The sequence below is a fragment of the Abramis brama genome, assembly GCF_963993115.1.
Source record: "Abramis brama genome assembly, chromosome: 1".
Lineage (NCBI taxonomy): Eukaryota > Metazoa > Chordata > Actinopteri > Cypriniformes > Leuciscidae > Abramis > Abramis brama.
Window position 1 is genome coordinate 45,343,958 of NC_139963.1, and position 23,611 is coordinate 45,367,568.

The window sequence follows — 23,611 nt, forward strand, 5'->3', positions numbered from 1 at the left end:
ACACCAAGGTCATGGGTTCGATTCGCAGGGAATGCATGATCTGATAAAACGTATAACTTCAATGCAGTGTAAGTCGCTTTGGATAAAATCTATATGTGTGCATCTGTGTGTGGGTGTTGTACATATGCTCAGGAGTTTATTTGCGGCGATATGTTTGAGGAAACATCAGCTGTGGCCCAAACTTCTCGCTCGATCTCTCTCCCACAGCACTTCTTGAGCGTGTTTTCTGATTCATATTTAAAAGCTCAGCATCACGCTGTTTGCCGGCACGCCGTCCAAGCTAATATCAGAAATCAAATCTGAATGAATTCCCCATTCACACAGAGCGCAGCAGTCAAGCAGCCATCGAAACACGCTCCTGATGCTCTTTTACTGACTCCAGTTCAGTGTTAGCATTAATGCAGATGTACTGTCTCGTTTGTGTTTGAGCTAATCAGTGCTTTGCCTTGTTGTACATCAATATTCAAAGCGCTACTGAATAAACTAAATGCAGCTGTGTTTGAATGAGGTCAGCGGTTGGGCTTAGCTCTGAATATTACTGTTTGTCTGAGTGAGATGATAGTTTACAGTGTACTCACTCACTGCTTAATTCAGGGGGATACAAACATATCAAATTTCATTTCATATAAAGTACAGTAAAAAGGCAGTAATAAATGACTGATAATCAAACCATTTGATGAATTTAATAGCAGATGCTGTGCTGCTTCAGACTGAATGTGGGTCATTCCTATGTTGAGGCATATTTTCATGTCCCAGTCATGTTTTATGTTATGTTAGAATATGTACAATGGATACTGAATTAGTAAAATGTCTGCAAGCACAGTATCTGTATATCTTTTATATGTATTCCCAAACATGTATTAAAACATATAAACATACACACCATAGACTGTAAAAAATATGGACAAAGCATCTGTGACGTCACCCATAAACTTTCTGAAGAACGGTTTTGAGGCCGTTTATGGGGGGTATGGGCGGCGCCATCTTGGAAAATCTTGTGAAATCCTAACCCCGCCCACCTTCTGGCCAATCTATTATATAAGGGTAAAAGGGCGGGCTTTGTGTGAGACTGGAACAACGTCATTTTCGCGCGAAGAAAGCAACATAAACAACAATGGATGACATACAGCAGATCTTGCTTCTCGGCGTGTTTGTCACAAGAAGCCAAGCGCCGACATTAGGCGTTTATCGATAGCAAGTAAGCAAAGTTCGGACTTAATTGCCAAGTCCGACTCAGGAGAATGACTTCTGAGGACGCGAGTCCGGTTATTCTGCAAATGGAACAGCGCGCGTCACTCAGCTCGCTCTGCTACTCCGGTTATCTCTGTAGGCTATGTATATTTTAGGCAACAATAAAACGAAATATGTTATAAAACTCCACACTGCCTCTTTTCGTTTTCATTTAAAGAAATCTTAAACATTATAGCCACACAAATGCGGTTCAGGCAACGCGTATTGATTATATTCACTGCATATAACGTTTGCCTATTTATAACAAAACAAAATATAAAACACAAACCTGCCTCTTTTCGTTTAAATATAATATAAAAATATTAAACATTTTAATATGGTCCAGGCAATATGTGCATTTGTACTAAACAACAGATGTTGCAGTAAACAACATTACAGATTTCTGACACACATTATCTTTGTTGTATTAAAATTTAAAATGACAAAACTCAACCCAGTCTCTTTTTGTTCAGTTTCAGTTTTATCAATATTAGCCATTATAAAAGTATAAGTAAAAGGTACAAGAAGCTATACAAATAAAGCAAACAATTCAGTCAAACATACAAAGTCAGCACTCAATCTAGTCTAACCACACAACAGTAAAGTTAAATAGCTTATAAAGTTATGAAACTTCACTTAGCCCTCAGCCAAAACGATTGGCCAGGGAACAAATTATAGATTCACGAGACCAAAAATCACCCGTTAGATATACACAAGACAAATTATTACTCATATTTAACCACTACAGAGACGCCAGAGTCAGCGGCAAACGTCAGAACGACTAGCCGAGGAAAGGCTGTTCCAGGCGGGGTACTTGAACGCCGAGCGCCCGGTGATCGTCTGGATCTCACAACCTGGATAAAATTTTCATAAATCTTTATAAATAAACCACAGATTTGAGCTTTAAACAACTACATTCTCGCCTGAAAAACTCTTAAAACTACATTTCATGATACAGAAACAGTAGTATTATATTTCAACTGTATATTAAAAAATGGCGCTTCTTATGTTGTCATTCTCCTTGGCGCAGCCTATGCTCGTTATCAGCTGTCAATCAAGCTGTCAATCAAAGTTAACCACGCCCTTATTTGTCATACATTTTATATCTAAATACGATCTAAACTAACTCGTTAGAAAAAAATTCACCCCCCTCACAGTTGTCAGGCACTCGGAACCTATCGAAAAATGCAATAAAAGTCCATGGGACCAACCTGTAAAAACATGAATTTATGCTGTGAAAACGGACATTTTAACATGGGGGTCTATGGACATTTGCTCCCTTTTGGGACCTGCCCCTAGTGGATTTTCGATGTATTGCAGTTTTTCGCACTTCCGGGTAGGCTTCATTTTTCAGATCAGAATATTGCCGCTTGATACACACACATATAACTAGGATTATATATATATATACATTTTAAATATTATTACAGGTAAACAAAAAATCTATTTATGAGCAATAGCACAAATTTATACAACAGAACAAACATACAAATGAAATAAATACTTCTTTTCAGGTTTTCATGTAGGTCTAAACTAGATTTTCAGATACAGAAATAGTGATCAAATGTAAAATATGTCTTCACTGTAAAAAAAAAGAAAAAAATGTATTCGCTGTAGAACTATTAACTCTTATTACAGGAGCAGTGAGCATTTTTTTTTTTTTTCGTCTTTTGTTTCATTAACGCACAGTATAAGAATAGACAACAGCAGAAATATTAGGCTGCTGTCACTTTAAGAGCTGACGCACTGATCCATTACACTGTTACACATGCATCTTATCTCATGCATCACTGGCCCGATCGATACATACACTACATTTTTAAAGGTAAGATCTTACTCGTTTCTAAATCTTCCCAGTCTACTGACATTTGTTATGACACTCACTTCAAACATTACAATTCTCATGATAACTGTTGTTAACGCTACAATAAGTAAATCCACTTCACCAGCTAATTACTCTTCGACAGCGATGCCATAGAAATATACAGAGCTATCGTAAAAACAGAAGTTCAAAGACAAGATTCTAAAGATGGCAACGCGGTTGTTTCTCTGGCGTATACAATCTGTACAACATACAAGCTTGTGACTGCATGAGAGGAACACTGCTGCGTTTGATCTTCTCTCGTCCCCTGAGAGCTGGTGACAAAGTGCTCTTGTGATCTATAAAATGTCCAATGTGATTGATTAAATGCCTTTAAATTGGGCACAAAGTTCATAAAAAGCCTTCAAACCCAAAGAAATTTGAATGTTTGTTCACCTGATTAATTGGCTGAAAGAAATTCAATCTCATTCCCTCCCTCATTGATTCCCCACGCTGAGATTTTCTTTCAATTCTCTGGTCGTCCATCTCTCCGTGTGCTCGACCTCCGTGACCTCCATTCCTCCCGTCACTCTGCTCTGTCCATTAGCGTTTTGCCATTATAATGTATATAAATGTAATTGATGCATTCAATTTAATCAGACACTTTAATGGATTCATGAATGAATTGCACTGACATTCGTTCCAATATTAAATCACGTATTTACACCAAAAGCAATTGCAATTATACTGCATGTGTTAATGTTGTGCAACTAGGAGAAAATAGCATTAGCAACGGCAAGTTTTTGCATTTTCTGAACCTAGCTGAGTTTAAATAGCTTTTAACTGGTGGCAAGACGTGCGATATTAGATGTCTTTTCTCTTTTTTGAGCGTCGCCTGACACAGTCTGAGACCTTGTATTCAGTGATTTATAGCGTGTAATTATGCCTGTTGTGAGCGCATTACATGCTTATTTAAAATGGTATTTTGGGACTGACTTGATTCCAGGAATCACTGAATGAAATTTAATTTATGGTTGCAGTTGTTGCAACCAATGTTAAATTAGCTGACAGGATTATTATAGTCGCACTCCATTTTCACTTGTAGATATTTGGACATGTTCATGGCTCTTATCATGGAAAATAGTGTGTTTCTCTTTTTGAGTTTGATGTTTTGTTGCTGTCACAACTCAAAATTTAGAAATCAGTATGCAGAGGTTAGCCAATCACAATAGAGGTCATTTCCAAATTAGCCTAGAAGTCTTAAAGGTACAGTAGCAAAAATTGCCTTTTTAATTTGGGGTGGAAAATAGTCATGACATACTAAATTATGATGTTTTTAGTGCTGGGATTATAAATGGACACCAGATTAGAAAATTAAATAGCAAAATTTTGCCTTGCTTCAGGCTATTGTAACCAGGATATGAGGATTTGATGCACATCAGAAGCCAAAATGAAGCAGATCTATCAGATGAAACACATTAGCATGCGTGTTGCCTCAGTTTTACTCGGTTTGATGAGAAAAAATGGTTCAATGAGGTCTTGTTTTAATAAAAGACAAACATTAAATATTAACTTTCATCATGCAGCAATGTACCAAAATCACAATGATGGACAGATCGGCCTCTGTGAGGAAAACATGAAGAGAGAGAGCCTAATGAAGATGGCAAATGGTCTCATCTGCCATTCTCATTATGGTTTCCTTAATGCGATCTGATCTCTGTCTGTTCCCGGGTCATCTCGACTCCCGTGTCTTTGATTTCGTGTAGAAAAGGACACTGGGAATTTTAATTGTGCACTGGTTACTTGAGGCATTGGCTTGTGATTCCTTATATCTGATTGAAAAATCTAGTATGCTTGAACAAAAGTCAAAAGTTCTGAGATTTACACAACTTTACAATAAGGTTTCATTTGCTAACATTAGTTAACTACATTAGTTAACATGAACAATGCTTCTACAGTATCAATTAATCTTAATGATAATTTAATTTACCAATACATTTTTTAAGTGCCCCTATTATGCTATTTTTAAGGTTCACAGTTTTGTTCTGGAGGTCTCCTACAATAGGTTTATATACATCAAACGTCACATTAATTTCCTCATAATATAACTTGCATTGCACATGCACAATTTTTTGTTTGTTTGAAGATTCAGTCTCTCTAAACCCCTCTGTCCCAAGAGCTACTCTGCTCTGATTGGTCAGATGGCCCAGTCTGTTGTGATTGGTCTACTCTGCTCTGATTGGTCAGATGGCCCAGTCTGTTGTGATTGGTCTACTCTGCTCTGATTGGTCAGATGGCCCAGTCTGTTGTGATTGGTCTACTCTGCTCTGATTGGTCAGATGGTCCAGTCTGTTGTGATTGGTCTACTCTGCTCTGATTGGTCAGATGTCCCAGTCTGTTGTGATTGGTCTACTCTGCTCTGATTGGTCAGATGGCCCAGTCTGTTGTGATTGGTCTACTCTGCTCTGATTGGTCAGATGGCTCAGTTTGTTGTGATTGGTCTACTCTGCTCTGATTGGTCAGATGACCCAGTCTGTTGTGATTGGTCTACTCTGCTCTGATTGGTCAGATGGCTCAGTCTGTTGTGATTGGTCTACTAAAAGTATATTCGAAAAAGCATAATTGGGGGCACTTTAAAATCTAAAGTTGTATCTGTTACCATTAGTTAATGCACTCTGAACTAACATGAACACATTTTTATTAAGTAACATTAACAAAGGTTAATAAATGCTGTGATAAATTGCTCATTGTTACTTCATATTAGTCGATGCATTAACTAATATTAACAAATGAGACAAATGAGTTTTCAATATGCTTGTCTGATTGTAAATGTATATTTTTTTTTACTTCTGGTAGGGATATATTTTGGAGATTAAAAAATGGGCATTATTGAAATACTGAAACAAAGGAGCTGATGTTTCGTGAAGCATATGGTGGCTATCTTTTTTACAAAGCTTTCCATGTTTTTTTTGTGTGCCAGAAATAACACAAAATAGGAAGATAGGGCTCAAAATGAGAGACTGCCGGAAAATGTTTTCTGTCTATCGGTTGCTGTTAGTATTGACCGTAATCTCTGTTCCGCCTCAGAACCCTGAACTTCAGCGCTATAAACTTCACAGAGAAATATCTCAACACAATTACACAGCACACAATTGATTTATGGAGCAATAAAGTGTGCATCTCTCTTCAGGTTTTCCCTTGAATTGAGAACTTGAAAACATAATGAGTGACTTGAAAAGTGCTTTTCACAAGCATTGAGAAGTCTGATAAATATTAACCCTGTCATCCCTGACATATTGTTTTTTTTTTTTTAAAGATAGAACAGTTTATTGAACCTTTAGACAAAATATTTGCATACCTGTTTTTTTGTTGTTGAGTATCATTCTTTTATGGCTCATTAAGTGTGATATAGTGAGAATATGGAGCTCATACTTGAAGGAAGAATATCAACATCTGCATCAAATTGCATATTTTTGCGATATTTATATGAACAAAAAGTATACGATGAAATTATGATAGCTTGTAATGTAAATCAATGAGATCTTTATAACATAATAGAATACTTACTGTACATAAAATGCATATAAATGTCAGTGTCACTGTATATCTGGCTGTAATATGTCTTAGTAAAATAGCATTTTAATGTTTAGTTTATGATCAAAGCTCTGTAGTTTCAAAACATATACTGTAATACAATGATATGATTACGAGATGAACAAAATCAACCTTCCTCAAAAGCCTGACGATCATATTTGATACTCATATCTGAACATGATTTTTCGAAAAAATGATTGATTGGATATTTAAGTAAACTTCAGTCCAGTAAGTATTCATCTTGAAATATTATTAACAATATAAAAGTTATTCTTACATTTACTTTCTAAAAATCGGTAAAGATTTCACAGCAAAAAAACACGTGAACCACGAGCAGAAGGTGGACGTTTTTTCCATTATACTAAAAGGTGTTTTACTTGCTAAAAAAAAACTATCAATCAGACGGAAGGTGTGTAGATTGTGTTCAACAGGTTTTTCAGCAAAGCTTTGATCATGTTGATCAAATAGAAGCCTAAGAAATGTTCGTATCAAATATGATACAGTAGGTTTTATAGTTCTAAACACTTCAGCTGTAAAAAATTTGAAAAATGATCTGTATTAGATGACTTGTCTTGCCTTGGCTTTCTGTAGAGCTGAGCAATGACACAGATAAAGCTCTCAACTCTCCCATCTCGTGACCCTCGGATCAGTGTCCTGGTCAGAGATGTCAATAATTAGATGGAGGATTCACCTGCCAGTGCAAGACGGTGAAGATTCCCATCACAGGCAGTGTCCTCTAACCCTGCGGGGCTGAAGACGAGCTGAGAGTGTGTGTGTGTATTAGTGTCAAGTCCCTGTGCAGAACCTCTGCCCCACTACACACACACACACATACCATTAATGCTTAATGAAGCACCTTGTCTTGACCTTGATGTTCAGATGTATTAAATATGATCATGCTTTCTTCTTTCAATAATCATTGTATTGCATTGCGTTATACGTTTTAAAACTACAGAGCTTTGATCATAAAACTTTAAATATCATCTTACTAATATATGCTATTGGCAGATACAGAGTGACGACTGATATTTATATACATTTTATGTAAGTATTTGCCAAAGATCTCTTTGATTTACATTAAAAGCATCAGGATTTCTTCTTATTTTTGGCCGTATAATATCAGCATCTGCACTATATTTCACATTTTTGCTCAGTTTGGGTCTCTGAATAAAAGTGAGGTGTTTTTTTTCCCTCTTTGAGAATACAGAGAAAATAATTTTTTCATGCACTGGTCAATTTTGATCTATTTTGCTTGTATAACATGTCTTCTTTTAGATTAATCAAAAATACACATTTAAATGTTTAATATATTGCATCTGTAGATTTCAAACACAATACATATCTTTAAAGTTTTTTTCTCCACTTCAGCAGCATTTCAGAAAACATGAACATGATACAAAGCAATAGTCTTAATGTCCTGTGCTTAACCGACTTGAGAATTTATGGTGATATCTATTAGTAAATCATTTTTTAGTTAGTTGATTTGACCCTTTTCACCATGTTGTCTTGTCTAAACCCTGAATAAAGGTATTCTTCAGTCGAACAGACGTCAGCATAATGTCTGTCGCAGTCGGACTCGGGCCGGATGATTCATTCAAATGGAAGTCGGATAACTTCTGCGTGAAGCTTTTTCAGGGACATGCCATGATTGTTTTTAACTACTGTGCTTTATTTTATAACACTTGCTGCATGTCTGTCTTTGCAGGGCATTATGGGAAAGAAAACTTCCGCAGTGGTCAAGACATGCACAACTTCATCTCCTCTGGCTTCGTGACAATCGGCAGGAGTCATATGAAAGGTAACCGCACAGATCGTGATTTGATGAGCGACACCTTGTTAACAGAATAAGTTAAGCTTGAGCATCATCTGAGCTCAGGTTTGCATTTGCAAATGCAGTGAAATTCCGACACTTTTTAAATGCCGCTGTATCTGTACTGCATCCTCCTGATAACAGTGTTATTTTAATATTATTTATACACTACTAGAATATTTATATAGAATTAGCTTTTATTTTTTTATACACTGAAAAAAACAATAAGTAAAATTGACTTAATTTTTCTTTGGCAAGTTTTTTTCACTAATATTTTTTAAGTAAACTTCACATATGGAATTAAGTAAACTCTGCTTAACTAAGTTAAGTGAAAGTAACAAATAAAATAAGTAATTTTAACTTGGCTAGTAAAAGGTTGAGTAATATCTATTTAATTGAAGTTTCCTTTGCAATACATCAATACATTTCCTTTGCAATACACTCAAACAATACAACATTGAATTAAACCACACTTTTAAAGTTTACCTAGAAACATCTAAGTAATAAATACAATACATATTGTGTGAGACACCATATCTACTTTATTAAGCATTATGTGAACGCAGAGACCTCAATACTTGGTAGACAATAAACAATGACGGGAACATTTGATGGATTGTTTTTGTTTCAATGTGTCATTTTGAGTGGAAAATGAACTTCAAATGTCACAAAATGGCAAGTTACTAATCCTAACAACAAAAGCAATGATGAAACAGTGAAAAATCAACCTCATTAATTATTCAAGGCCCAGTGTATGTTGGGAACACCAGTATCAGTAAAGTTGAGTAATTTTACTTAATTTTATAACGTTGATATTTACGCTTTCATCTCTACACGCTTGAATTGAGTACTAATATAGAATTTACTTAGTTTTTTTTCTTGCCTGAGATAACTTTTTCATGTAAATTACATTGTTTTTTTCTATAATATTATCTTCACCACAAAATCATTTTTATCAGTGTAGTTTCAGTTTTAGTCTGTTTTTTTTTTTGTGTGTGTTTTGTTGGTTCTATTTTTTACAGCATTCATATTTAGCTTTATTTTATTTTATTTTATTTTATTTTATTTTATTTATTATTTTATTTTATTTTATTTCAGTTTAAGTAATTTTAGTACTTCAAGCAGTGGTATTTTAGTATCGTTGAGATACCATCATAGTTTTTATTTTCATATTTTACATTTTCATTTCAATTTTACATTTTTTGTAATTTTGTGGTGTATTTTTGACATTTTAACTATTTTTCCCCATTTTTTATGTCTATATGGTTTTCATGAATTTGTATTAAATGTTTAGTTTTAGTTATTTTAGTACATCACTATTAAACTAATTAAAAGGATAAGCTGAAATAAAAGAAGTTTAGTTTTTATATTAGATTTATTTCAGTTAATGTTTATTGTATAAACGTATCTAGTTGCCAAGGATCATTTAATTTTGTAAAAAAAAAAAAAAAAAAAAATAATTTTTGGTTTTAAGGTTTATTTTATTTCAACCTAATATTTAGACTATTTTATTTCAGCTTTATTTCAAGTATCAAATATATATATATTTTTTTTTAGATTAAGTTTTAGATTCTGTTTACACTAACAACACTTTCAATGTCATTTAAAAACAATTGTTAATGCTTAAATACATATTACAGATCTTCCCTTTTCAATTACTCAACTCAATTGACAAAAGAAAGAAATAAAAAAAAGTAGACGACCGAATAAAAGCCCCCAAACGTCTAGTTGTTTTTCATTTGTGTTCATGCGTGTCCCATGGGAAGATTGAGCTGTTGACAGTGCAATAATGACGTTTCCTGAAGCTAATGAACAGACGAGGAAGCTTGTGGGAAAGAAAAGATCTGCCAAGCGTCTGCGCTCCTCATTGTCTCTCCTGAGTGAATCACCGCGGCCCACATAATCACGCGATTGTTAAACAACACAATCGACCGGCTTACACACACACAACCAGTAACATTTACATTCATAGCCGTCTGAGGAACATCCGTGACATCATCGTTCTCACCTATGACATCACACATCACACGGAATGATTGCCGTTATTATTTTGACACAAAAATTAGCACCTTGGTTTCCTTGGCGAATGAAGAATGTCAGTTGGTTGAATCATCTTTTGATTGAGCTGATTGTGCGTCACTATAGGCAGATTTTTCGGCGTGTGATTCAGACGTGACTGTAAAAGAGGATCAAGTTAATACCCCTTCACTTCCTCAAGGTGAAAGAGTTTAATAAGTTGCTTAAGTATTTTTTTTTTTTGCTTATTCAACTTCTATCAGAAGCCCCTGCGGTTCATGCAAATTGGCCTTAATCTTCACCCTGTTTAATTCCACCTGATTGAATTTGTTTCTAGATTCTCTCCGGAGACGACGGAGTGAAGCTGCCCGCTCGTTCTGCTCCTCAAACTCACGACTCGTTTCAGCTCGGCCTGATAGAGGCAACATCAAATCTGGTGTTGATTGTGCACAGTGTTCACAGCATTGTGAAGGATTCATCTGTGGACGTTAATTGTGCACACGTTTGGCTTTCATTAAAATATGTGACCCTGGACCACAAAACCAGTCACACGGCGCACGGGTAAATTTGTGGCAATAGCCAACAATACATTGTATGTACATAATTATTGATTTTTCTTTTATGCCAAAAATCATTAGGATATTAAGTAAAGATCATGTTCCATGAAGATATTTTGTAAATATCCAACCGTAAATATATAAAACGTTTATTTTTGTGAGTGAATGCAGCACAATCGCGAACATATATGGACCTTAAAGGCGATTTTCTCAATGTTTCGATTTTTTTGCACCCTTAGATTACAGATTTTCAAATAGTTGTATCTCGGCCAAATTGTCCTATCCTAACAAACCATACAGCAATGGAAAGCTTATTTATTCAGCATTCAGTTGATGTATAAATCTCAATTTCAAAATTGTGACCCATGTTTTGTTGGTTTTGTGGTCCAGGGTCACATATTGCATTAAAATCTATGAATATATTCATTAAAAAACTTTGAAGAATCTTTTAGCAGTGTTATTTTATTTGTATGCTTTGTAGTAATTCATAATATGTTGAATTTGCTTTTATTTTGATACTTTTGGTTTGCATTTTAATTATAGTTTCAGTAATTGCATTACTTTATTGTTTTTTTTATTTAAAAAAAAACTGTTTAGCTTTATTTTTTATTTAAGTTTTAGTAATTTATTTTATAGGTACTTAAAACAGCTTTACTTTTTAGATGGATATTTTTTTTAATTTATGTTAACTGGTCACCAAATATCTATTTAGATTGTTCATTTTGCATTACAAAAGTAAATGGGTATATAAATATCTTTATCACTACATCTTGTTGATGAAAGTATTATTTTAGTATGATTTTTACATGATTATATTATTAATATTTAGAATTAGCTTTTATTTTTTACATTTTTATTTTTAATATTTTCATGTGCATTTGTCACTAATATTCTTTGTTTAGTTGTCACTTTTATTAGTTTTCTAGCTAATATTTATATTTATATTTAACTTTAATTTTTATTTTAGTTTTAATAATTTTTGTACTGGCTTAAACTAATTTAAGTTAGCTGCCAATAAATATTTCTCATTTTCGGTTAAATTTAGGTTATAGGTTTTAGTTTTTTGTTTTTTTTTGACTAACACTTTACAATAAGGTTCCATTGGCTTGCATTAGTTATAGCATAACTAACAATGAGCAAAACATTTGTTACAGTTTTTATTAATCTTTGTAAATGTTAGTTAATAAAAATACAGTCATTCTTTGTTTGTTCATGTTAGTTCATTAAATGATTTTAAGAGATACAACTTTTGATATTAACAATATAGTAGCAAATGTCGACATTAACATTAACAATGATTAATAAATACTTCAGAAATATTTTTCATTGTTAGTTCATGTTAACTAATGTAGATAACAAATGTACACAAAACAAATTACAATTAAACGAAACCTCAATATAAAGTGTTATTTAGTGTTTATTTCAGTTTGAGGGTACAGTACATTTACACCACAACTATGTACTATGGAAAATAATGTTGTCAAAACGATCCTCGTTCACATGGATCTGCGAAACGATTAAAAACGCTGCATTTTGCTGTCAGGCCAGTAGATGGCGATGCCACTTTGTAACGAAACACTCCGCGCCTATAGACTGAACATGTAACATGCATGCGCATGACATCACCGTTATCACAAAATCGCATTTTTGTAGTTAACACGGAGACGATAACGGTTTTCAAAAAGTTTTCTAGTGTAAACGGACCCTTAGTTTTACAACATTTTACATCAACTTAAACTTATTTCAGTTAGTTGCCATAGGAACATTTCTAAGTTTTAGTTTCAAGGTTTAGATATTTTTTTAATTATTGATATTAAAGCTTTATTTCAAGTAACAACAATGTTGTTGTTTTTAGTTTTAGTGTTTACAATAACAACACTGGTCGATGTCAGTTAAGCACATTTTTCGATGCTTGAAAGTGTTTATATTGTAAGGAGTAGTTCATGTTTACAGAGCGTGAAGTCCTCAGTGTTTGTGCATGAAATATGTTGATGTGTGTGTGTGTTTGTGTTTCTGCAGCGCAGCACTCTGTAGACGATCTCGGGCAGTCGTGGCAGGGCGAGCTGGACGTTCCTCTGTCCTACAGTATGTATCGTGCTTCATTCATGCACTTAAAACACAACACACGCATTCCTCACGGATGAGCTTTGTGTCCCGAGTCCTGACTGATGTTGGGATGATCTGCAATCTGTCGGAAGCCACGCTTATGAAACAACTGTGCGCTAAACGCCCCTCTTGAGAAGAGGAAAACAAGAGCAAATATGTCCTAATATCATGCAACATTATGCAAGATAATTGTATTAGAAACATTGAATATTAAGCTTTTTTAGTGTATCTTTACAAATTCAAGCGTAGAATGTCTTATGCTGTATTCTTTTTTTTCGGGATTCAAGTTCAAAAGAGCAGCATTTATTTAAATTAGAAATATTTTGTGACATTATAAATACTGTCACTTTTGATCAATTTAATGCATCCTTTATGAAAATATTTTAAAAAAATCTTTCTGACCACAATCTTTTGAAGGGTATTAGAATTGTAAGCGTTTTCCCGCTAGTTTTTAGACCATTAATATTTTTAGTGGCTAAATATTTATGCTAGGTTTAGTAATTTTTTACCATGCACTAACAAAATTGTTTTGCTATATTTAAGATTTTTTTGCAGTGGTCAATCTAGAAGACGGACTGAGATGTTCTGTCGAATGTCAGTTTGAGGAAAGATCTGAATCTTGCTCAACTGAATGTTGGGTTGTGCGATTTTGTGTCCGTATGTGAGGGTGTTTTGACATATACACAATGTGACATATATGTAGTGATTTATAGTTTCATAGTTTAATGTAGGTGTTTGTTGGGTAAACTGCATTTATGTGCAGCGGTTCTGCTTTAATTTGCTCCCTTGTGCTTCACGTAAATTAACTTTTTGATTAATTTCACCTCCCGTACCAGCAGGAGCAAGTTTAGTGTTGGTTCATTTCTAGCCTTTTTCCCAGTACAGTATCTCTAGGTTATTAATGACTGTTGTTGCGGGTTTCTCCTCGCTGTTACCATGGTGATCCTTTTAACCACTGTGCCATATAATTCAACAAAAACGTTTGGCTCTAAACCAGCTTAAATCCCTCTTTGTTTAAACCCTGGGATTATTCAGCTGACCTGCAATAATTACAGCTTTAATTATACTGTGAACTCTCAACAAACATAATTAGTGCTGTTTGCACTAGCAAGCATTGCTGTTACTATTGCTCATATTCTGAGTTAGTGATTGGAACAAACCCAGAAGTATCGTTTGTGCTGCAAACTGTTGTTGGGGGAACTGAATGCAATTTTGATTTTACACAATCCTCTCATGTAGTTTATGCATACATGCATTCATGCACCCCTGTTCATGTAGTATAATTATTATTTTTTTATCAATGTTTTGGGTTTGTTTTTATTTTTACATTTTCTGTTTTCAATTTTGTTTTGTTTAGTTTTTGCCATTATAATTATTATTATTTTTTATCTTTTTTTTCTGACCAATCAGAGCAGAGTAGACCAATCACAACAGAGTGAACCATCTGACCAATCAGAGCAGAGTAGACCAATCACAGCAGACTGGACCATCTGACCAATCAGAGCAGAGTAGACCAATCACAACAGACTGGACCATCTGACCAATCAGAGCAGAGTAGACCAATCACAACAGACTGGGTCATCTGACCAATCAGAGCAGAGTAGACCAATCACAGCAGACTGGGCCGTTTAACCAATCAGAGCAGAGTAGATCAATCACAGCAGACTGGACCATCTGACCAATCAGAGCAGAGTAGACCAATTACAACAGACTGGGTCATCTGACCAATCAGAGCAGAGTAGACCAATCACAGCAGACTGAGCCATCTGACCAATCAGAGCAGAGTAGACCAATCACAGCAGACTGGGCCGTTTGACCAATCAGAGCAGAGTAGACCAATCACAACAGACTGGGCCGTTTGACCAATCAGAGCAGAGTAGACCAATCACAACAGACTAGGCCGTGTGACCAATCAGAGCAGAGTAGACCAATCACAACAGACTGGGCCGTTTGACCAATCAGAGCAGAGTAGACCAATTACAACAGACTGGGTCATCTGACCAATCAGAGCAGAGTAGACCAATCACAGCAGACTGGGCTGTTTGACCAATCAGAGCAGAGTAGACCAATCACAACAGACTGAGCCATCTGACCAATCAGAGCAGAGTAGACCAATCACAACAGACTGAGCCATCTGACCAATCAGAGCAGAGTAGACCAATCACAACAGACTGGGACATCTGACCAATCAGAGCAGAGTAGACCAATCACAGCAGACTGGGCCGTTTGACCAATCAGAGCAGAGTAGACCAATCACAACAGACTGGGTCATCTGACCAAATAGAGCAGAGTAGACCAATCACAGCAGACTGGGCCGTTTGACCAATCAGAGCAGAGTAGACCAATCACAACAGACTGGGTCATCTGACCAAATAGAGCAGAGTAGACCAATCACAGCAGACTGGGCTGTTTGACCAATCAGAGCAGAGTAGACCAATCACAACAGACTGGGCCGTTTGACCAATCAGAGCAGAGTAGACCAATCACAGCAGACTGGGCCGTTTGACCAATCAGAGCAGAGTAGACCAATCACAACAGACTGGGCCGTTTGACCAATCAGAGCAGAGTAAGTGGGGTTTTAGAGAGACTGAATTCTTTATCGAACTGTTTCCGACACTGTAAGAAAAGAGCTGATGCTGCAATGTATATTATGAGAAAATTAAAAGTGTTTTTTTACCTTGGATGCATGTAAACTTATTGTAGGAGACCTAAATAAATTTCAAAAGTTATTATTATCATAATTCATTTTAATTTGTTTCAGATCAAATGTATTTTATTTCAAGTGACTGGTTTTGGTTGTAGTTAACTATAGTAGCCCTGGCATGCATGTGTTCATGTGCAGGTCAAAGAAATCCCATTGGTCCTATCAGAGCTAATAGACTGTGTTACAGCTGCTGTTTTGTGTTTTAATTTCTCTGGTAGAAGCTTTATGCCCGTCCGCAAGGACCCGGTGTGTAATCGCAGCAGATTTCCAGCCGCGCTGTGAGCAGAAAGGTAATATCTCTGGCAGTGTTTCAGCTCTGATGCCATCAGCAACTGAAGTCTCACACCTGTTTAGACATCCAAACAGAGTCTGTCGTTTTGGAGACCAGTGCCAAGGATCGGTCAGATCCACTTAGACAGAAACAGCTGCCAGTCATGATGAACAGCAGACAGATCCGCCAATGTGACTGACAGGGTTTGTGTAAAGTAGTATAACCTTGCCTAACCGTGTAATACCGCTCACATCAATCATCTGTTGTGAAGGCAACACGTCTTAACAATTTACACATCAAACGCATGCCGTTAATCTCCACGAACACCCTTAAACTCTTAACCCTAAACACTTCCAAAAACATAACAGAAAGCTTTTCCCAGAGCCCTGTTTAAGAGATTTAATTTATGGTCTTCCTTGCCTACATGATGTGATGCATGAACACTAAAGACTTCTACTAAATTTGTAGCTTTTGCAGCTTGGTTTCAAAACAGTGTCTTGTTGCACTGAGTACATCAAGCTCTTTAAGGTGTCAAATTTGCCTTTATCCCAAAATAATATTAGACCACAAGAGCTGGCGCTACTGTTATTGACTAATATTGATTGATTTCAGCCGACGCCACACTTGCGAAGACCTCAGATGACGCCAACTTTGGATCAAATATGAAACTGTCAAATATTATCCTTATATTGTAATCGTTATGAGCATTATGATGTAGTTGCTGCCTGACATATTCATTTTGTCTGTTTAACTGAATACTTGACGTTAACTAACCAATCACAACAGACTGGGCCATCTGACCAATCAGAGCAGAGTAGACCAATCACAAAAGACTGAGCCATCTGACCAATCAGAGCAGAGTAGGCCAATCAATGTAAAGTAGACCAATCACAAAAGACTGGGCCGTTTGACCAATCAGAGCAGAGTAGACCAATCACAAAAGACTGAGCCATCTGGCCAATCAGTGTAGAGTAGGCCAATCAATGTAGAGTAGACCAATCACAACAGACTGAGCCATCTGACCAATCAGAGCAGAGTAGACCAGTCACAACAGACTGAGCCATCTGGCCAATCAGTGCAGAGACCAATCACAACAGACTGAGCCATCTGGCCAATCAGTGCAGAGTAGTGCATGTCTGTTTACAAGCAACATAGTGTCGGCCCAGATCCGGCCCACATCTGGTACATGTTAAATCCACATGTACCAGATGTGGGCCGGATCTGGGCCGATACTATGTTGCTGTCTGGGATCTTTCGTTAACAGTAAGGTGAATTCAAATAAACGTGAACTGAATTTTGATACATCAGACTTGCAGTAGATGCTGTATAGAGTGTGAGACTCCAGGTAAGCCCTTGACCAGAGAGACACCTCCACCTGTCTGTCACTTCATCATCGGGGTGATTTACGGGCCGGGTGGGGCAGACGGCGGGCTTCTGGAGATTTATTTGACAGCATTGCCGAGGAGACGTCGGGCGGTAATGACCTGGGCCAATCCAAGCCATCCGTCTAAATGACACGGCGGAGAGATCAAGAAGCTCTCTGTCAGACAGAGCGTCTGTTTATCATGTCTGCTGATTTACTCGCCCGCAGCCCGAGAGCTTTTGTGTGGTCTTTCTGACGGTTGCGGTTGTTCGCCACATCAAAAATTTTAACAGGAAATATGTCACCAGGGCCAACGGCGGTCCGGCTTCCTGAGTGATTGATTAGGTTTATTGATTAGTTTGGATGTTTTTAAACAGCTCAAAAATGTCAAGAATTTCCCTCTTTGGGTGCAGAAAAACAAGTACAAATATCTAAACATTCATAAATCAAGTTTACTTGTTATCTAACATGTTATGTTATTTGTTATAAAATTTGGCACACAGATAGAGGACAGTCTGAAATGTCACTATAGCAAATTTGGAGTCTCAATCCTCTAGCGCCACCAACTGTCCAAATTTGCACTCATGTTTATGCTAATAACTTTTGAACTGTAAGGGATCTTTTTCCCTTCGATTCGATTTCCCTATGTGACGTAATTTTCTGTAATGAAATTTTTTTCCGCAATTTTTTATTTCCCACTAAACCTACTTTTTCGATAGGCCATTGCTCCGATTTTCCCGTAAATTGAACCAGATCATCTTCAGACTGTGCCGACAAAAGTCTTTTTTTCAACGAATTCAACGAAGTGACCGCCAAAATGAATGTGAGGCTATATCATTGCAATTCGTTAGCGTATTCTGACCAAACCTGGTGTGTGTTATGTTTGTTATCACAAATTTGATTCGGTGCAGCATGCAGAGCTGAGCGATACCAAATTTTCCCATATTGGCCAAAATCGTTTATTTCGTTGTTAAATGCTATATTTTACGAATGCATTGGCGTGTCGTTTCGAAACTTGGTATGTGTCTTCAGCACCATGCCCTGAAAGTACTCAAAAAGATTCAGGGCCACCAGGGACCACCTTGTGGTCAGAAGGTATAATGAAATTTCAAAAAATGCTAATAACTCTTGATTACACTAACCTACTGTAATGTAACTGGCCTTTATATTCCTTGGGTCATGTCGAGAACATAGATATCGATTTTGACACTCTCTTAGACTGTTTGTCCAATTTTCACCAAATTTGAGTCAGATCATCAGACTGTGCTGACAAAAAGTTATAGATTTCGTGTTGACAGACTAAACTGTTTTCGTTTACCGCATCAACAAATTTGAGGCATGATGCCAAAAATGAGTCTGTATCTCTGCAATGCAGAGGCCAGTGCATTTAGTGGCAAAATATTTATGCTAGTTTCACTAGTTTACTGACCCCAAACGTAGTAATGGTAGTGTATATTATATATGCACATTGCATATTGGTGGAATAGAGAAATACTTCAAAACAATGTGAGAAATATTGTCCTTGAAAAGGAGGAGAGACTGAAACAAACTATGAGCTTTGTGTTGACATTCACGCAAGACCGATTTCTAATATCCAGCTCATTTGTGAAACAGTGACATGCTGAATAATAAACATCATAGAATTATTCAAGTGATTCTGCATTGTTTATATTTGACTTTAGAATAAGAATTGACGCATGTGCCAAACTGGGTCTTAAAGGTATTGTTCGGCCAAAAATGAACATTCGGTCATCATTTACTCACCCTCACATCGTTCCAAACCAAAACTTACTTTCTGCTGTGGGACACAAAATACATTTAATTTTTTTCATCTTTTTTTTCCCTTTTTTTCTGAGAGGCAGATTGCAGTGTGAAAATCACCTAGGAATTCCTTTGACCATTGTATAATTGGCATAATATGGAATTTTCTCGGTCAGCTGCTTTAACGGTTTGCTTTGTTAGTATCAGGTCAGAAGGTTGAGATTGAAATGGTCATATTGGAAAACTTGCTCTGGACACTTGAAGTGTCTCCTCATGGTAGATGACCTGTTTAATGACAGCAGAGGGAGCTCAGTCTGAAAATATGTCCAAAGGAGAGCAGGTTTCTCTGCCCTGTGTCCTCATTACTGCTCCGTGCCTTTGGGATCGTGCAGAGCGCAGATAAAGCACCCCTGCAGGACCTAGTTCAAATGCAAAGGGTTTTCTTATGGTGTGCAAATTATTTCAGCAGTATGTCTCTTTACTGTCTTCCTTTTCTTGTCCTTTGCTCTTTCTTTTTTCTCCCTGATCTCATCTGTATACTTACTGCCCATTCACACCAATTATGATAACTATAAGATTACTATATTAGCGAACCAACCACCAACATCATATCATATTGTTCTGTTTATTTTAAGTGAGCGCTGTGGTTATGTCGTCTGCCGCTTTAAACGTTCCAGCTCTTAAAGCAGGATAGACTCTGATTGGCTGTCATATGGGGGACCCATATGCAATGCAGCGCCAGGCGCGACGTAAGTGTTCTTTGCTAGTATCAGCCCAACGCAGTTATCATTTTCACGTCCTGCGCCACTTTGTTAAATAGCAAATGGATTTGTGAAAATTTGTGCGCTCATGGGCTGCTGGTCTGAAAACGAGGTGTGTTCAGGTGCATTGTTAGCACGTTTAGCGTCTGAAAGGGAAACTCCTACAAATGCATATGCAAAAAGATCGGCCGCAACAATAACCCTGTCCACGCCTTTTCAGCGCTAAGTTTTCACTGTGTGAAAAGATGGTTTTAACCATAGACTGTAAAAAAATATGGACGTAGTGTCCGTGACGTCACCCGTAGGTTTCTGAAGAGCATTTTTGAAGCCTAAAGTGGGCGGAGCCGGCCGTCGCCATCTTGGCCTTGCGTCACTCCCGGATAACAGAAAATGGGCAAAGAGGCTGAGAAATCACGCCCAAACAGCTCGACGTGATCGAGTTAGCTCAGGCTGTTAACGGCTCTGGGTAATGCTATAAGGTTATGCTACTGACAGTACCAAGTCTGCGACTGCACAGGGCCTCGCGCTAAAGTGACACTTGATGATGTAAAGCCAATTAAAAGTTCCTGTTTTTGCCCTTCGAAATATTATAATAGTTAAAAGACATGGCTACAAGTGAGACTGTGTATTGTGATTCTGTACTATTCTGCTAGTTGAAAATGTATTATGCAGTAACTTAATATTACTCTGAGAGTGTGTGTGACAGTGATTTATGTGCATAACGTTACATGTCAGTCACTTTTTTATAGTCTATGGTCCGTCAGCGCGGCATCGCTCGTCAAGTTCGTAGAGAGCTTTTCAGTCCATTTTAAATTCTGATTTTGGCCGCCTCTCAAATGGGTTAAACCATAGATATATTGCCTATGAAGTTCAAGTAAATGCGCTAGAAAATCCGCGCTCATTCATGGATGTGCATTTATTGCATGGACGGAGAAAGCGCCGACGCCTGCATGATTTCATCTGACGGTAACTTACATAAGCATATTATAATCCATCTGTTCCGTGAGAGCAGAACGAACGAGCCTTTATTGACGTTTTTAAATTTGAAAACTCCAAAAAGCAACGAAATTGTCAGACATCCATTAGTGCATGTTCACAGAGGAAAACAACTGAAATACAGCGCTGGTTGTTCTCTCGAACGATACTCGACGACAACGACGGAATCCAAAGCCGTGGGCTTTGTACCCAAGTAATGGGTGTATTAAATTGTATGAAATAATCCCGAAAAAAAAGCACAAACACTGCAGAGAAAGCAAGTTCAGCAGCAACATTTGCTGAGGTGAAGTGACGGCTAGTAACAGCAGACAAACGGCTAGCATTGACATCAGCGACAACCCACCTGTCACTCAAGTGGCCACACCCTTAAATGCAGAAATTTAAATATTAATCAACTAAACGGATGAGTTATAAAAAAATTCACCCCCCTCACAGTTTTTATGAAGGGCAAAATTAGCTGTATAGACCAAAGCCACATAGAGATCCAGGCTGTAAACATGTTTTTTTCTGCTGTAAAGTTGGTAATTTTAACATGGGGGAGATACAGATTTGACTCACTTCTGCAGCCAGCCCAAGCGGCCAGTTAATGAATTGCAGTTTAACTCACTTCCGTGTTGGTTTCAAGAGAGAGAAGGGGAGGTTGCCGCTTGGTTTTAACGCGAAAGATGGTTTTCACTGGCGCAAGCTGTTAGAAAATCTGGCCCTTAAAGGGATAGTTCACTTTAAAATGAAAATTCTGTCATCATATACTTACTCACCCTCATGTTGTTTCAAACCTGTATGAATTTCTTTCTTCTGCTGAACAGAAAGGAAGATATTTAGAAGAATATCAGTAATCAGACAGTTTCTGATCCCAATGACTTCCATAGTAGGAAAAAAAATCTACTATGGAAGTCAATGGGACCAGAAACCTAAATATCTTCCTTTCTGTTCAGCAGAAGAAAGAAATTCATAAAGGATTGAAACAACATGAGGGTGAGTATATGATGACAGAATTTTCATTTTAAAGTGAACTATCCCTTTAATATATATCTATTTCAAGGCAATAATTTGGAGACAACAAGTACATGAACCATTGTGCCGTGCTGCTTATATTTATCACACAGTAAAAACGCCCCTTCCCTCGCCCAAAACACGGCGTCTGTGGATGAGAGTCCGAAACAAGGACTGGTGGGACGTTGTCCTGTTCCACTTCAAAGACAATGAGTGGAAGGAGAGTTTTACAATAGCACATCAGTCATTTATAACACTGCATTCAACAACAACGGCTCGATCCATACGTCATTACACTATTTCTACATCATTGCACATGTGCAGAAGTTTCCCATTTCGGGTTTCAATCCGATCAAGTGTTTCAATCCGATCAAGTTGTCAAATGTCCTCTCGATCGGATTAGAAAAGTATTATTAATCACCTCTTACAATCCAAATTCATTTTAATCGGATTTGACCAATTCATTCCGATTGACGTGACTTTTTTATTCTAGTACTCTGATTACAATCGGATTATTAGTGTCCATGTAAACACAGCTATTGTTTTTGTTTTTATTGTTCTAGTTGTTGTATGGACACTGTTATTCTTTTACATTTAAAATTATTTTTAGAACAATTTCTTTATTGTTATAGTTAGTTATCGTCCTTTGTGCGAACGGGCCTTTAGTTTTTGTTTAATTTGAGAATCTATTTAGAATAATTAATCTTAAGTTTGCACTGTAGGTTTTATTAGTGGAGTCCCTGCATTATTCAGCAGTGAGATGAGCGTTTTACTCAGTGAAAGCGCACTGTTATTATATCACACCATTGATCAGACTGTGTTTGTATGCATACGTGTGTATGAGTGTACGCTTGGCCTCTGATGCTGTCTGAATTCTGATAGCATGCTGCGTTATGGACCGAAAGGAGAAGCATAAACCAATGCAGCATGCGATCAGAATTCAGAAAAGTCTTCTCAGGTGCAGCACCCTTCATATAAATCACTGCGGCGTGATTCTCTGCTGAGTGCAGATGCTGTTTACTACACTCAAACAACATTTGGTGTGGGATTTACCAACCCGATCTCACGGCAATTCATTCGAATTTTACAAGGTGGATAATTTGTACGAATTCATACGACCTCACTTGTACGAATTAGTACGATTTTTGCTAAAACGTACATATTTTACGAGTTGCCCAATTCATATGAATTCGTACGAATGACCTACCTCTGACCCCACCCCTAAACCTAACCATCACGTGGGTTTAGACAAATCATACGAATTCGTACGAGTGAGGTCGTACGAATTCATACGAATTAGCCACCTTTTAATCACTCGTACAAATTCGTACGAATTGGTCCTGAGATAGCGTTGAATTTACTAAGAAATTGCTGGTAAATTTCTCAAGTAATTGCTAAGAAACAGCAAGTACATTGAACTGCCAGACATTTTGAAATAGAAAGAATGAAATAGTATTTTCTTGTAAAACATACTCCAGTAATCTTTTTTAATTTACAGTGCATTATATTATTTGTGTTACATAATTCAAAGCGGTTTTTGCTCTGAGGCCATTTTTTTCTTTTTATGTTTCATTTAAAAAAAGCATTTATTTAATCAAAGTCCAAAAACAGCTTGTTTGTATATTGCGGGTCACACGGGCAAACACAT

The 23,611-nt window shown here is 36.9% G+C and overlaps 1 protein-coding gene across 1 annotated transcript in view; it reads left to right on the plus strand.

Moving 5' to 3' along the window:
• The window catches only part of LOC311090838 (shisa family member 6), a 99,692-nt gene that overhangs the window by 22,638 nt on the left and 53,443 nt on the right, over positions 1–23,611 (plus strand). The window contains exons 4-5 of the mRNA XM_084126406.1: positions 8,331–8,423; positions 13,028–13,093. Coding sequence (XP_083982532.1) covers positions 8,331–8,423; positions 13,028–13,093 — 159 coding nt within the window. The remainder of the gene's footprint in view (positions 1–8,330; positions 8,424–13,027; positions 13,094–23,611) is intronic.